Raw genomic sequence first — 17,936 nt, 5'->3', positions numbered from 1 at the left:
AAATTAGAGCAAGACCTTTCAGGAGTTAAATTAGGAAACACTTCTACACAGAAGGGGCTGGATTTTATACTCTCCTTCGTGGCGAGTTTGAGGGTGGGGAGAGCATTCAATTGGGTGAGATGGTGGTGGGTGGGGACCCCGCTACCTTCCCACCTCCACCCCGATTAAGTCCCTGGCGGGAAGACCTGTGGATGACCTACACCAACCTCCCCCCATCCACCTCCGCTGGCAATTAACGCCCAATTAAGGGCCTCATCCCACCACCGCCGGCATTAGCCCAGCAGTGGTTAGGCCTGTTGCTACATGGGAAGCATGACAAACCTTGTCGGCTCCTGCGGTGGGGTGGGGGGGGGATCCCTCATTCAAAGGGACTTAGTGCTTGATCGAGGGATGCAACATCAAGAAGGGCGGTCCTGCTGAAAGTCAATCCCCCTGCCCCTGCTGCTGATCCCGTTAAACCCGCCTCCCACGCAACCCCCACCCTGCAAAACCCCTCCCGTCATGACACACCTGTGGCCTGGGTTCTCAATGATCCTAGGCCTCGGGTGGGTGCTTTACCGGCAGTAAAAGAGCTTCCAGCCTCTGATTGGCCGCCAGCTCTCAGCAGGAGGGACATCTGCCGCTGTGGTCCTTAATGTCGGGAAAGACCCACTGCTTAAGTGCTTAATAGACACGTGATGTGGTGGCCCTTCTGGAAAAGAGGCGACGTGGGGCTCTTGCCAGCTCTAGAGCTGGTGACTGAGACCCCTGTCGCCTACATAAAATATTACCCAAGGAGTGTTAGAAGTTTGGGACTCTCTTCCACAAATGGCAATTGCTGTTAGATCAATTTTATATTTTAAATATGATTGATAAATTAATATGCAAAGATATTAAGGGATATGGGGCAAAGGTGGGTACGTGGAGTTAGGTCGCAGATCAGCCATGATCTTACTGAATCGCAGAACAAGCTTGAGGGCTAAATGACCTACTCCTGTTCCTATGACAGGGTTAGTGGCACCCCCAGCATCATCCCCAGGACCTGACTTCAATGTAGGAAGAGATTCAATTATCTCACAAGAGCTGCAAAGGTGAGAAGATATCTTCATCTATCCATTTCTCTCAACAACACCTGACAACACTCCTTCCACCCTCACGCCTATCGCTGGCAACAATTCCCTCCCCTCCACCCTCCATCACACCCTTCATCATACAATCACAAGGGCTCACTGCAGCACCTCTCCTTTTCATTCCAAACACACTCACTTCTTCCTTTGTTCTTTTTATACCCACATGCTACATTAACCCATTCTCTTCTCACATCCACATTTGCACAACCAGCAACTCATCCTAACACTGCTTCCTCGCTTCACATTAAATACACTTCCCCTTACATGCATCATGTCCCCATCCTCATTTCATCTTGCTTCTTTTCCAGCTCCCAACATATGCATTAAATGCACATCACATTTCCACTTAACCTATTCAACAGCTACTCCCTAACTTTTGCCCTTGCTTTCTGCAGCAGAAGACAGCACGTAATCAGAGTATTATTTTAAAACTGAGATTGATGGATTTTTGTTACCCAAATGTATCAACTGATTTGTGGCAAAAGCAGGTATGTAGAGTTAGGTCGCAAATCAGCCATAGTCTCATTGAATGGCAAAATTGGCTTAAGGGGCTAAATGCTCTTCATATGTGAGTGAGAGGAACAAGACAGAAGGAGGGTGGAGGGAGCATGAGGTGGGGTCAGTGCAAGTGATGAGTCCAAGCCCCTCGGGAATGACAGTGGTGGAAAGGAAGTGGCAGGTCCTCACTTCTCAGGATTTTTGCACATCTGCTCCTCCATCACCTCCTTAACTGGAATCTGCCATAATGCCAGCAAGTCAGCTAAGCCAGATTGTTCGGCAGAAGCCAAGATGCAGAACTCTGCAGCCAGACCCTCACTGGCTCCCTGCAGGTTGAGGGATGTTGAAAGAGTAGACGTGCCAAAATCCTGAGCTGACAACACAGATTGCTCCCACTGCTGCAGCCAGAACCAAGTGGCTCCAGCACCAGATGTCACCAGCCATAAACATTTTTTTGTTTTATTGGTTATTGGAATGTGAATGTTACAGGCAAGGCCAGCAGTTATTGTCCATCCCTAATTGCCCTTGAGAAAAGTGGTCATGAGTAACCTTCTTGAACCTCTGCGATCCATGTAGTGTACGTACATCCACAGTACAATTAGGAAGGGAGTTCCAGGATTTTGACCCAGCAACAGTGAAAGAACGGCAACAGAGTTTCAAGTCAGGATGGTGTGTGACTTGGAAGGGAACTTGCCGGTGTTGGTGTTCCCATGCATCTGCTGCCCTTGTTCTTCTAGGCAGAAGTTGTTGCAGGATTGGAAGGTGCTGTCGAAGGAAGCTTGGCAAGTTGCTGTAGTGCATCTTTCTAGATGGTACACACTGCTGCCACTGTGCACCAGCGGTGGAGGGAGTGAATGTTTAAGGTGGTGGATGGGATGCCAATAAAGAGGGCTGCTTTGTCCTTGGTGCTGCTGAGCTTCTTGAGTGATGTTGGAACTGTACTCAGACAGGCAAGTGGACATTATTCCATCATACCCCTGGCTTGTGCCTTGTAGATAGGAGGTGAGTTACTTGCTGCAGAATTCCCAGCCACTGGCTTGCTCTTGTCGCCACACTATTTATATGGCTGGTCCAGTTAAGTTTCTGGTCAATGGTAACCCCTAGAATATTGATGGTGGGGCATTCAGCAATGGTAATGCCATTGAACGTCAAGGGGAGATGGTCAGATTCTCTCTTGTTGGAGATGCTCATTGATGTGGTGGGAATGTTACTTGCCATTTATGAGCCCAAGCCCGAATGTTGTTCATGTCTTGCTGCATGGACTGCTTTAGTATCTGAAGAGTTGAAAATGCTACTAAGCACTGTGCAAACATCAGCGAACAGCCCCACTTCTTATGATGGTGGGAAGGTCATTGATGAAGCAGCTGAAGATGGTTGGGCCTAGGACACTATCCTGAGGAACTCCCACAGTGATGTCCTGGGACTTGGATGATTGTCCTCCAACAACCACAACCATGTTCCTTTGCGCTGGGGATGATTCCAACCAGCAGTCATGCTCACCTCATCTCTGGAATTCAGCTCTTTTGTCCATGTTTGGACCAAGGAGGTCTGGAGCCGAGAGTCCCTGGCAGAACCCAAGCAGAGCATCGATAAGCAGTTTATTGCTGAGGAAGTGCCGCTTGAGAGCACTGTCGATGACACCTTCCATCACTTTGCTGGTGATTGAGAGTAGACTGATGGGGGCAGTGATCAGCCAGAGTGGATTTATTCTTCTTTTTGTGGACAGGACATACCTGGGCAATCTTCCACATTTGTCAGGTAAATGCCAGTGTTGTAGCTGTATTGGAACAGCTTAGTTCGGGGCGCAGCTAGTTCTGGAACACATGTCTTCAGTACTACAGCTGGGATATTGTCAGGCCCATAGCCTTTGCTGTATTCAAGCATTCAAACATGAGGAACAGTCTTCCAGTGGCTCTCTAAGACCACTAACGAAGCAACTCCTTAGAGTGATAAAGACATCATGTGTTGATCACTTTGGTGAGAAATAAATGGAAAGCATTTACTCTGATCACCATTAAATTAATCCATTGTCACATTTGTCACTTTGATCTGCATTGCAGTTTAATAGCAGCTTCCAAATCTGCATTGTCATAATGTCATGGATATAAATGTTGCCTGAATAGTTTGAGTGTTCTTTCATGCAGGATTAAGGGAGTGATGAAAGATGTAATAAAGACTATTAAGCAGACAGTCTCTGTGTTCCACTGTTCCAGCAAGTAGCAAATCATGTTGCAGGAGGCTGCAGAGGTCTGCACAAGCCTGCTTGGAGAAGCAGTCTCCTGATGCATTGCTGTTCCGCCATTCAACGAGATCATGGTTGATCTGTGACCTAACTCTGTAGAGCTTTTGTTCCATATCCCTGAATAACTGATTAATCTCAGATTTAAAATTAACATCTGACTCAGCATCAACTGCCATTTGTGGAAGAGAGTTCCAAACTTATACTACCTGTTGCATGTATAAGTCTTCCCTCATTTCATTCCTGAAAGTCCTGGCTCTAATTTTAGGCTACGTCCCCAGCCCTAGATTATTCAACCAGCGGAAATAGTTTCTCTCTATCTATCCTATCAGTTCTCCTTAATATCTTGAAAATGTTGATCAAATCACCCCTTAATCTTCTAAATTCCAGGGAATACAGCTTTAGTATGTGTAATCATTCTTGTTATTTAACCCTTGGAGTCCTGGTATCACTCTAGTAAATCTACGCTGCACTCCCTTCAAAGCCAATATATCCTTCCTAAAATACAGTGACCAGAATTGCACAATGCTCTAGCTGTGGTCTAACCAGAGCTTGCATACCTTCTAATCACGTGACTTCTACCCCCTTGTATTCGAGTCCTCCAGACTTAAAGGCCAACATTCCATTAGACTTTTTGATTTTTTAGGTCGATGCCATTTTAATGATCTATGTACATAAATCCATAAATCTCTTTAGACCTTCACTGCTTGCCTAGCTTTTCACCATTTAGAAAGTACTCTGATCTACCCTTTTTAGGTCCAAAGTGGATGACCTCATATTGCCTATATTGAAATCCATTTGCCATAACTTTGCTCATTCACTCAATCTTTTTTTGGTAGGGATGTGGGCATCGCTGGCTAGGCCAGCATTTATTGCCCATTCCTAATTGCCCTTGAACTGAGTGGCTTGCTAGGGCATTTTAAGAGTCAACCACATTGCTGTGGGTCTGAAGTCACATGTAGGCCAGACCAGGTAAGGACGGCAGATTTTCTTCCCTAAAGGACATTAGTGAACCAGATGGGTTTTTACAACAATCAGCAACGGTTTCATGGTCACCATTAGACCAGCTTTTATTTCAATTAATTGATATTAATATTAATTGATTTTTTATCAATTGAATTCAAATTTCACCATCTGCCATGCTGGGATTTGACCCATGTCCCCACAGCAGTAGCCTGGGCTCTGAATTAATAGTCTAGTGACATTATCACTACACCACCGCCTCCCCTATAAGATAGCTATTGATATCTTTAAGTAATTTTATGTTTCCATTGAAACTGTTTCTAATGACTATCATTCAGTCATCGGCAAACTCAGATATGTGGCTTTCTATCCTAGCATCTAAGTTGTGAATAAACACAGTGAATAGTTGAAGCCTCAATACAGATCCCTGTGGGACACTGCTAGTCAAATCCTGCTAATTAGAATACCTGGCCATTATCCCTACATTTTGTCTCCTGCGACTCAGCTAATCTCCTAACCCAGGTCAATAATTTGCCCTTAACTGCATGAGCTTCGACTTTAGCTAATGGACTTTATGAAATGCCTTCTGGAAGTCCATATAAATAACATCCATAGTTATTCTCCTGTCCACTACGTTATTCACAATATATATTAATGATATAGATGAGGGAATTAAATGTAATATATCCAAGTTTGCAGACGACACAAAGCTGGGTGGGAGTGTGAGCTGTAAGGAGGATACAGAAAAGCTCCTGTGTGATTTGGACAGGTTGAGTGAGTGGGCAAATACACGGCAGATGCAGTATAATGTGGATAAATGTGAGGTTATCCACTTTGGTGGCAAAAACAGAAAGGCAGATTATCTGAACGCCAATAGATTGGGAAAGGGTGAGGTGCAGCAAGACCTGGGTGTCCTTGTGTACCAGTCGCTGAAAGTAAGCATGCAGATGCAGCAGGCAGTTAAGAAGACAAATGGTATGTTGGCCTTCATAGCGAGAGGATTCGAGTACAGAAGCAAGGATGTCTTGCTGCAATTATACAAGGCCTTGGTGAGACCACATCTGGAGTATTGTGTGCAGTTTTGGTCTCCTTATCTGAGGAAGGATGTTCTTGCTATAGAGGGAGTGTGGCGAAGGTTCACCAGACTGATTCCTGGGATGGCAGGACTGAGGTATGAAGAGAGATTGGGTTAATTAGGCTTGTATTTGCTAGCGTGTAGAAGAATGAGAGGGGATCTCATAGAAACCTACAAATTACTAACAGGACTGAACAGACTAGATGCAGGATGTTTCCAATGGCAGGCAAGTCCAAGACCAGGGGTCACAGTCTAAGGATAAGGGGTATGCCATTTAGGACTGAGAAGAGGAGGGAATTCTTCACCCAGAGAGTGGTGAACCTGTGGAACTCTCTACCACAAAAAGCAGTTGAGGCCAAATCATTAAATATATTCAAGAAAGAGTTAGATATAGCTCTTCGGGCTAAAGGGATCAAGGGATACGGGGAGAAACCGGGAACAAGCTACTGAGTTTGGATGATCAGCCATGATCTTATTGAATGGCAGAGCAGGCTCAAAGGGCCGAATGGCCTACTCCTGCTCCTATTTTTCTATGTTTCTATGTTAGTCATCTCTTCAAAAAATTCAATCAGATTTGTCAGGCATGACTAGTCCTTTATAAATCCATGCTGGCTCTCTGATCAGCTGAACATTTTCAAGGTGTTCAGTCACTCCATCCTTAATTATAGACGAGTAATTTCCCATCAACAGATGTCAGGCTCACTGGTATATAATTCCCTGATTTACCTCTCTCACCTTTCTTAAATAGTAGAGTGATACGTGCGAGTTTCCAAACTAAAGGAAAGGTTTTGGAATCAAGAGAACTTTGGAAGATCATGGTTAAGGCATCTACAATGTTTGCACCTTCTTGCTTTAAAGCCCTGTTATCCTCGGGATGTGTCACTCTTTAGTGTCATTATTTTCTTCATTACTGTTAATTTGCTTACATTATTTTTAGTACATCCCTTTCCCTGATTCAATATTGGGAGATCTGGAATGCTATCTTCCTCCTCTACTGTAAATACTGACACATGTCTGCCATTTGCTTATTTTCATCTATAACATCACCTTTATCAGTTTTTCAGGAGCTCAAATTGATCTTAACCCTCCTTTTCCTAATTTAATTGTGAATGTACTTGTGTTGATTTTGATTCCCTTGCCACTTTCTTTTCATACTCCCTTTTTTATAGCTCGATGTGTTTTGTCACCCTTTGCTGGTCTTTGTACCTCTCTGATGTGCCAGGATCTGATATATATTTTGTATTCTTGTAAGCTTTTTCTTTTAGTTTGATGTTGTCCTTATCCCTTTAATTGCCCATGGCTGCTTTGTTGGCAAGTAGAGCTATTGCCCCTTAGAGATATAAACTGGTTCTATATCATGTTAAATTCTTTTTGAACACCTCCCACTGATCTCCTGGTGTTTTACCCATTAACAGATTTGCCCAGCTTATTGAGGATAGTCACTATCTCATCCCATTGACTTACCTAAATCTAAAATCTTAGTAGCTGTTTTGTCTTTCTCCCTTTCAAACACAACGTTGTACTCAACCATATTATAGTCACTGTTAGATGGTTGCTCTTCAGATAGACCTAGGAAAGTGACTCCTGACCTCGTATGCCAGTATGGTTTCCAACAAGTACCGCTCCTCTTCTCACGTATGGACATCAAATAGGCACAGCAACGGCCAGTGCCTGTTGTTGAGGCTTATGCTGCCTGTCTTTCCCCAACTGTTCCTCCAACCAAATAAAAGGGTCAAGAAAAGCAGCCATGATAAGCAGATAATGCTTAATGAAGTTGATAAGGCAGAAAAAGTGAGAAAGGTGTTAATCTGAAAACACTCCTAGCAATCCAAAAAATAGAACAATCCTATTAACCAATTACCTGCAGGTGAATGCGCCCTTAAATACTGCTTCAGTGGCTCTGAGACACAAAGTTTAACTGGCACGTCAGACACTGGGCAAAACTTCTATGATTTTTGGTTCAAATGGTGTCAGGCTCCTAACTGTATCATAGGATGCTAGTATTGCCAACTGTGGTTGGACATAAAAATAGATGGTTTATAGTTTAAAAATGATATCACACATGGTATGGATGAAACAAATAATTCATTTCTGCATACAAACACACCAGGGGTCTATGTGAATATTTACCAGCTCAGGTGAATACAGGTAACTGTTTAAGATAAAATGTAACCTTTGGTATGGGACGTTATTCTACCATGAAACTGACAACTGGTAACAAGTCTGATCATGTGAAAATTGCACACAGTTTGCAAAGTTAATGGAGATACTCTTACCTCCCCCATTAATACAGACACTCTCCCCTTCCTCTCTGTTAATGCAGACACTCCCACATCTTCCTCTGTTAATGCAGATGTTCTCCCCTCCCCTCCTCCTCAATTAACGCAGATGCTCTCCATCATTGCTGTTAATGCAGATCCTTGCCCCCTCTTTTAATGCAGATGCTCTGCCTCTCCTCGTCAATTCATGTAAACAGTTCACCCCTCCCTCACAGTTAATACACTCTTCCTTCAACCACAGTTAATGCAGTCTCTCTCCCCCTCCCCCTCAGTTAATGCAGACACCCTCCCTCTCCCACACAGATATTGCAGACGCTCTTCCCTCAGGTAATGTTGATGCTCTTCCCCTCCCCATAATTTTAATATATTGATGAAGGCATCCCATCTGTGGCACGCATCACTCCCATGTCCAAGAAATGCATGCTAAAATGGTGCCCAGTGTGAGTGTGGCAGGATTGAAGCAGTAATACATGACCGTTATTCATCTGCTTGCCTCCTCCTCTCAGGTGGACAGGGTTAAAATTGGCCCTTAAATGCCTCTAGTACAAACCTAGTCACAGGGCCTCAAAACATATCATCCTTTATTTTTGTATTGGCAGGCTGATAGAAAATACCCTTGGTGTTGAATCTATGGCCTTTAATTGGAAAGTCAACCATTCACAGAACAGCTAGGCAATGAATACCTCTCAATAAATACATGTAAATTTGGTCATAGATAAATAAAATCCTTCTTAATGGTTAAGCCCTAAATCTAGTTACTTATTTCACGTTACAAGTGATTTGAATTGACACTGTTCTGATGAAATGAACCAATAATTAGGCAATATACAAAAATCACAAAGGAAAAGTCTTAATTCATAAACATTTCATAGCAAGTAAAACATTATTTTTAATGCCACATCTGCAGTCTGAGAGCTCTAAAGAAATATTTTCATATATGCACATTTACAATGTAATAAAAATATGCATTTTTAAAAATATATTTGTCATATATAGAATATGTAGCAATAAATACCTATACTTTGTCACCTATTTCTAGCTGTGTAGCTTTTAGCTGTCCAAACAGACTCAGTTTACAGGTAAATATGAAATGATACTAATGACAGAACATATCCCCTGCATATTTTTCTTTTATAATACAACGTTACACTTAAATATTTGATTGCTGAATTCACATTAAGATGGTTTATAGTTTCAAAATGATATCACACATGGTATGGATAAAACAAATAATTAATTTCTGCATACAAACATACCAGGGGTTTATGTGCACATTTACCAGCAAAATGTATGAATGGTATGAAATGTTATTCTACCATGAAACAGACAACTAGTAACAAGTCTGAATATTCCAATAGGTGGAAAGAATTGCTCTGGTCCTCATGTAATAGCATGACTGTAAATACAGTCAAAACAAATACATGTAGGATTTTGGTTAAGATAGGAACCAGAGTAATTCTTCCCAGCGAGAGTAAAGACTATGGCCCATTATACATGTCTGTGATCAATGTTCTCTCTAATATCTGTTTGTTGTGCATGGCCGGCTTGTTGCACTGTGTAATCCCTTTAAGATTGATGCGTGGCCGCGCATGTGCACATCTTAAAGGGAACATTGCTTATGCATGGTCTATGTGTTCCCTGCATGGTACATTATCGATTCCTGCACATTTGTGCAGCTTAGAGGAACACTGTCTGTGATCCTACCTTACCAAAAGTGTAGATTCAAACAATCATTACATCACTGATAAAAATATTAGAAACCTGTGATCGTACAACTTCACCGTGAGTAAGCTACACAGCGGCTCAAGCCAACCTTATTCAGCAAGCGTACAAACTTTTGTTAGTTTTTATCTTGCTGCTTCCGCATCAGAACATCAGTGGAAGGCTCTTCGCTGATCTGGCAGTGCATTGTCTGTTAACTACTTAGCTTGTTATTTATATGTACACTTCATTGATACCATTTAATCAAATAATGAGTGACTTCTCTCAGTTCTTCCAGTTTCAGTCACTAGAAATATTTCTATTCACAAAATGATTTTTATGTGACATATGGAACATAAATAGTCTTCCCCTCATGCACCCTCTTCCCCCACCCGCCCACACCACCCCCACCAAGAAAAAATACTTCATATATAGGCTCGGGGATTAAGATTAACTCTATGGTCATACCAACAAGTCCTGTACTACAACAGAATCATTATCTTGAGACACTTATTAAGGAATCAGTGTTTCATTTCAATGGGGAGGGAGAGACCTAGAATGATCTATGCCTCTTGAATTCAAGTTGTGATCTATTGGCAGTAACAGCGAATGCTCGTTATAATAACCCTCCCAAGTCTCTCATCATTATCAGCACTGATTATGGTAAATTTTAGCTTCCGTGATAATATTTTGTATAAAAGCAAAATAACAGCTAAAATAAAAAAAACTCAACAAATTTCCATTACACAGCAATTCCATTCCAGAAGTGCACACATTATATATCAATTCATAGGTATAATTTCACATAAAAAAAGAATATGTTTTTACCTTTGCTGTACACAACACAGTTGTTGTTGTTGTCCTCTGTTCCTCGCCAAGTCACATCCATCAGCCACTTGGGACCAGCATGCACCACTATAGGGACAGCTGTTTTTGTCTTCTGTACAAAAGGAGATAATAACCAGATGCCGTTTGTTTTTTGTGATTAAGAACTTGATGAATAATACTAATTTTCACAGAACCTTAACCCCCAAGCACATAAGCCAAAATCAAAATCCTTTGTTGAGTTCTTACAGAGGACAGAGAAAGGCATACTGAGTGCAGTCTCTCTTCTGATTAACAGAATTATTATTAAATCAGGAGTTTCCAAATGATAATGGATCAGATCTTCCAGATTAATAAATCTCTATGGCTTGGATTTAAACTAAGAATGCCTATGACTTTGGCAACTAACTCAGTGAAGTCTACTGGTGAACTTCAAGAACTTTGTCTTCTTGCAAATTACTGCCGTCTCACTGTTGGATGAAATGGTTTAAGGAGGCAGTCACCTGGATTCTAGAGAAACCCACGGCTGTGGGTTCCTATGTGCCATTTTTCTGTTTATTCAATATGATGCTGGGAGATGGCTGCCAGATGAATACATCAATTGCAAATTATGATTTAAAATGGCAGACAAGATGGGAGATAGGGGTAGTTAAGGAATACACAATGCATTTGCCATTAACATCACCATTTTCATACATGTGTATATTTTATAAAATGTTTTTCAGATATTACTTTCATGACTGATGATGTCATAACCACTCCATCTCCCATACATATGTACAAACACACACATACAATGCTACTATATATATTTAATACATATAGTGCAAATATATTTATTATCTGTTGTGTTGCTAATACACTTATTACTGCATATAGTGCTGCTTATATGAAATATCTTAAGTCTTCCATGACTATTAGCTACTTTCTAGCCAGTTTGTTTTCTTCATTCTCATTCAGAAATTGCTTAAGTGTCTACAATTTCTCGACTTTAACTGGTTGTCTTCTGCTTTTGTTATTTGTTTATCTGTAATTTGTTCCACATATTGCTCATTCTGTGTGATGAAGAATTTCCTGATATCAGTCCTAAAATTACATCTTACTGTTTGAATCCTTATGCCCTAGTTCTATTCTCACAGTTTAGTGTTATATTCTGGGTTAACTTTTCTACAACCTTAACAATACTGAATTCCTCTATATGGTGACCTCACAGATGCTTTCATTCCACACTGAAAAACCCAAGTTTCCTCTGTCTATTTTCATAACTGAAGACACCTGAAGCTGCAGATCACTACTCTGCACTGCCCCCAGTGTTTGAATGTCTCACCTGTTTCTTGGTGACTCAAACTGGATGTAGTACTCAAGGTATGTTCTGACCAGATCACAGTACATTTAGATCATTACCTCCTCTGACTTATATTCTACAACTTTAGCTAGCTAGTTAAATATCCTATTAGCTTTGTTGATGGCTGCTCTGCATTGGCTGCACATTAAGTCTACTAGGACCCCCAGGTCTCTTTCAGTTTCGCACTCAGCTACTTATACACCATTTTTCTTTCCTATGAGTAGCACTTATTGTCATTAAATATCATCTGCTATTATTCTGAACACTGGCATATTTTGTTCAACTAATTCTGTAATTTCTGAACTGGTTCCTCTGGTTCTACTGCACTTTATAGTTTGGCATCATCTGCAAATGTGAACACTTTGCATTGAGTTCCTGAATTCACATATTGTATGTAAAATAGTAGTGGCACCAGCACAGTCATTACTTGCCCCCCCAACTATGACATAACTCCTGTCTTTTTCATTTCAAAAGTGCTACTCAGTGCCTGTGCTGCCTCCAAAGGATGCATTTGCAAGAGTTCAGCATCACAAAGCTCGTTTTCAACATATAATTAGGAAGAAATTATATTCCACAATTAAAAATAATTAAATATTGGCAAAGTGATAATACTGGAGAATGGAACACTTTTCTATTTTTTAATCCACCAGTATGTCGTTTTTCCAGACCAGGCTCTTCATTGCAATATGAGAAGTGTTACTGCATTTCAAATTTACTGACAACACGGGAAGGAAGACATTCATGATAGTATTTCAGGGACAGTGATGGCATCCTTTTAATATTTTTGCCTTGGTAAAAATTCTTCAAAGAAATCAAAATATACTGCCTGAATTCCTATCATGCTGCTTTTAAATACAAGTTTCATGCCTTGTGCTACAGTAATACCCAACTCTCAGCCCAACAGAATTATTACCTCCTCTCTGCTCAATTAATTACAACCTTATGACATATTCTGAAAAATACAGAATTCTCCATATGTATTTTGCACACACTAACTGGAGGTGAGAACTCTCAAGGTCAAAAATATGTCTGATAACTGACAACATCAGCAGTACTGCTCCATTGCTCCCATAGTCCATATTTCACAACACAAAAGTTACTGGGTTTATTTTTGTGTATATTATAAACATGTTGATTATACAGAAAGAGTTATGCAGAGAACATGCTCTTTAGAAAATATACAATGGAGTGAGAATACCAGTTGTATGTAGGTACAGCAAGTAATTAGGAAAGCTAATAGAATGTTATCGTTTATTGCGAGGGGAATTGAATACAAAAGCAGGGAGGTTATGCTTCAGTGATACAGGGCATTGGTGAAACCACATCTGGAGTACAGTGTACAACTTTGGTCTCCCTTACTTAAGGAAGGATGTAATTGCGTTGGAAGCAGTTCAGAGAAGGCTTACTCAACTAATACCCGGAATGGGCGGGTTGTCTTATGAGGAAAGGTTGGTCAGGCTAGGCTTGTATCCACTGGAGTTTAGAAGAGTAAGAGGCGAAACATACAAGATCCTGAGGAGTCTTGACAGGATGGATGTAGAAAGGATGTTTCTCCTTGTGGAAGAATCTAGAATTAGGGGTCATTGTTTAAAAATAAGAGGTCGCCCATTTAAGACAGATATGAGGGGAAATATTTTCTGTCAGAGCGTTGAGAGTCTTTGGAACTCTCTTCCTCTAAAGACAGTGGAAGCAGAGTCTTTGAATATTTTTAAGGCATAGATTTGTAAAGGGTAGGTCATGACGGATGAACCCAATTGAATTTTTTGAAGTGATGACTAATGTAATGGACAGGGGAATATCTATGGATGTTATTTATATGGACTTCTAGAGGCATGTGATAAAGTCCCTCACAAGAGACTGTTGGTTAGAATTGAAGGCAAATTATTGACCTGGAAGGAAATTGGCTGAGTAACAGGATACAGAGGGTAAGATTTTAACCCACTCAAAACTCATCCACTTGCTCAAAGTTAAAATCTGGTTCAGAGAGTATGGATAATGGGTAGGTACTCTAATTGGGAGGATGTGACTAGTGGTGTTCTGCAAGGATCTGTTTTGGGGCCACAACTATTCCACCGTATTTATTAACAACTTAGCTGATAGGAAAGGAAGCCATATATCCAAGTTTGCTGACGGCACAAGTATAGGCGGCTTTCTAAATAGTGTAGATAGAAGCACAGAATTATGGAGAGATATTAATAGATTAAGTGAATGGGCAAAACTGGCAAATGGATTTCAACCCAGGCAAATGCAAAGCCATCCACTTTGGACTTAAAAAGGATAGAACAGGGTACTTTCTAAATGGTGTAAAGCCTGAAACAGTGGAGGCCCAAAGAGACTTAGGGATCCATTTACATAGATCATTAAAATACCATGAACAGGTACAGAAAATGATCAAAAAGGCCAATAGATTTCTGGCCTTTATATCCAGCAGACTAGAATACAAAGGGGTAGAAGTCATGCTTCAGTTATACAAAGCCCTGGTTAGACCAAACCTTGGTACAGTGAGCCATCTGGGCACAACACCTTAGGAAGGATATGTTGCAGGAGTGCAGCATAGCTTTACTAGAATGATACCTGGACTCCAGGGGTTAAATTACGAGGAGAGATTACATAAACTAGAATTACATCCCCTGGAATTTAGAAGGCTGAGTAACTTGATCAAAGTTTTCAATATATTAAGGGCAACAGATAGGGTAGATAGAGGGAAAATATTTCTGCTGTTTGAGAAGTCTAGGACTAGGATGCATAGCCTAACATTTAGAGCCAGACCTTTCAGGAGCGAAATCAAGAAACAATTCGACATAAAAATGGTGGGAGAAGTTTGGAACTCCTTCTACAAATGATAATTGATGCTGGATCAGTTGTAAGTTATATATCTGAGATTGATAGATTGTTAAGCAATGGCACTAAGGAATATGGGGTAAAGGCGAGTATATGGAGTTAGGACGGAGATCAGCCATGATCTCATTGAACAGTGGGACTGGCTCGAGAGGCCAAATGGCGTAGTCCTGTTCCTGTGTTCCTAAATATGAAAGAATTAGACTCCACTTTCCAAAGTGGTTGTTTGGTAGTAATTAAGACTTCTCACCCTGGTTAAAAAAAACTTACTAACATTTGAATGGACTAACTAACTTTTTGTCATGTTTAGTGGCTGAGTAATGCAACTTCATGTCCTTCCATGTGTTTGAATATTGAGTCTCTCATTGAGGTACAAGTGTAACAAAGCTTGTGGAGGAGGAGCAGAGCAAATTGGATAGCAACTTCCAGATTTTGACATTTAACTATGCATCTGTGGCGCTGGAACTTGATGTCTGATTTACTCTATAATACCGGTGAACACTTAGTCTCACCATTATGCGTTCTGCAAAATCCAGGCCAGTGTTCTTTTAAGGAAAAGGTGGATTAACATTTGAGGCAGAGAACAATACAGGTCTCTGGGGTGACAGCAGAACTGTGCGATTCATTTTAAATTGCTTCAGCAAAGAGTCAGTACAGACAGTGGGTCAAAGAGCCCTTTCTGTGCTGTAAACTTCTATGTTTTGAATAAATGAAAAGTTCAGTAATTCAGGTGGGAAAATGCAATACTCATGCGTAATAACTGCATGAAAATCACCATTTACACACAAAGCCTTCTGGCTCCAGTTTATGTTTATATTCAAATGCATTGGCACTGGAATTGAAACTATCAGTAAAATAGTTTAACATTTTTCAATAGTTTCAGTTAAGTCGAAAGAAAGTTAAGTGAAATAAATATCTTGTCCGTATTGACTTGTACTGGTAGAAACTTCTTCCTCGCATTTTAATGTGTAACTTCACAAGCTGCATAGTTCAACCACACAAATTTAATACATATATAATGTAATATTATTGACAATAAAAACAGGAAAGCACAATTTGAAATGTGCTTCAGATCTCAGCAGTGTGAAATGTGACAAGTTATAGCAAGTTGTAGTTTTCTACCAAAAAACAGACTCAGAATATATTACATAGTTCTTTACTGAATTCAAATCTATAATGATGAATATTGAGTTCCATATTAAATAATTAATATAGTTGGCATCTTTGGGATAATATAGAACATAAATTATAGTAGTAAGGTTAAATATCATGAAACAATCAGAAATTAACTTTTCAACTTCTAATAAAATGAGAGTGTATCACAGACTTTGACTGTGAATTGTAATTTCCATTTGTTTTGAACTTCAGTAAATAATATTCTATGAATTCTGGGCTTGCTATGGCTTTGCACTCATTTTTAACTTAGAAGCACTAAAAGTACAAGCTTGAGAACATATGGCATCCATTGTAATGCCGTGGGCTTCAATATTGGGGTTTTTGACCTGTGTCATGAGCCAAATTTGCAGTGGGTATTGCTTGTCACTTAAAAGCTTCCCCTTAAGTCTGCTTCCAGGTCCTAAGAGATCAGGCAGCTTGGACTGCTGCAGGACGTTGCTCTTGCGGTTGACGCAATACTCCTAGATGCTCTGGGGATGGCCACATGTACGCAGTTGATGGCACCCTGCGCCAATGGGAAGACAGGCAGAAGTACAAAGCTGAGCACTATCTCATTCTGACAGGCAAAGTTGACATAGTGAGACTGAGTGAGACCAGCGGTGTTTAAAAAGTGCAGCGACAGCGGGAAAGAAGGAGACTGAGTGAGACCAGCGGTGTTTAAAAAGAGCAGCAACAGCGCGCCTGAGTTTTGAAAAAAAAAGCCAAGTGACATCACAGGAGAGCTGCAAGGTGATTGGTTGGTGAGTAGCAGCTGTTAGAATATCTTAAAAAAATAAGGGGTAACTTTTTTTGTTGAAAATCAAACCTCTGGTGATAAGGTGAGTACTACGAAAGTGTTTTTTTTTAAGGACTTTAGATTGGAGTGGGTAGAACAAGGCCCCTAGTATAATTAGTATTTTTTAATTAAGGGAGTAACTAATTAGCCTAAGGGTGAGTCATGGCAGGAGAGCTCAGCCCCGTGATATGCTCCTCCTGTGCTATGTGGGAAATCAGGGACGCTTCCAGTGTCCCCGATGACCATGTGTGCAGGAAGTGTATCCAGCCGCAGCTACTGGCTACCCACATTACGGAGCTGGAGCTGTGGGTGGATTCACTGTGGAGCATCCGCGATGCTGAGGAAGTCATGGATAGCACATTTAGTGAGGTGGTCACACCGCAGGTAATGGGTGCACAGGCAGAAAGGAGAGGGGTGACCACCAGACGGAGTAGTCAGAAGGAGTAGTGGGCGCAGGCAGGTAGTGCAGGAGTCCCCTGTGGCCATCCCCCTCTCAAACAGATATACTGCTTTGGATACTGTTGGGGGGGGTGACCTCCCAGGGGAAAGCAGCAACAGCCAAGTTCGTGGCACCACGGAGGGCTCTGCTGCACAGCAGGGGAGGAGAAGGGTTGGAAGACCTATAGTGATAGAGGATTCTATCGTAAGGGGTGCAGATAGGCGTTTCTGTGGCCACAAACGAGACTCCAGGACGGTATGTTGCCCCCCTGGTGCTAGGGTCAAGGATTTGTCGGAGCGGCTGCAGGACATTCTGAAAGGGGAGGGTGAGCAGCCAGAGGTCGTGGTCCATATTGGTACTAATGACAAAGGCAGGAAAAGAGATGAGGTCCTGCAAAGTGAATATAGGGAGTTCAGCAGAAGGTTAAAAAGCAGGACCTCTAGGGTTGTAATCTCAGGATTACTCCCTGTGCCATGTGCTAGTGAGGGTTGGAATAGGAGGATTAGGCAAATGAATGAGTGGCTGAAGGGCTGGTGCAGGCGGGAGGGCTTCAGCTACTTGAATCATTGGGATCTCTTCTGGTGCAGAGGTGACCTGTACAAGAAGGAGGTTTTAAACTAGTCTTGCAGGGGGGGTGGGACCAAAAGTAGTAGACTCTCAGATCAGATAGTTGA

At 41.4% G+C, this 17,936-nt stretch overlaps 1 protein-coding gene across 2 annotated transcripts in view; it reads right to left on the bottom strand.

Annotated features, from left to right (window-relative positions):
- The window catches only part of zfpm2a (zinc finger protein, FOG family member 2a), a 769,955-nt gene that overhangs the window by 253,749 nt on the left and 498,270 nt on the right, over positions 1–17,936 (bottom strand). For both annotated transcript variants that reach the window (XM_068032297.1, XM_068032298.1), the window contains exon 5: positions 10,693–10,804. In XM_068032297.1, the coding sequence (XP_067888398.1) occupies positions 10,693–10,804 (112 nt within the window). The remainder of the gene's footprint in view (positions 1–10,692; positions 10,805–17,936) is intronic.

The sequence above is a fragment of the Heterodontus francisci genome, chromosome 5 (assembly GCF_036365525.1).
Source record: "Heterodontus francisci isolate sHetFra1 chromosome 5, sHetFra1.hap1, whole genome shotgun sequence".
NCBI lineage: Eukaryota > Metazoa > Chordata > Chondrichthyes > Heterodontiformes > Heterodontidae > Heterodontus > Heterodontus francisci.
This window is presented reverse-complemented; position numbering and strand designations above follow the sequence as displayed.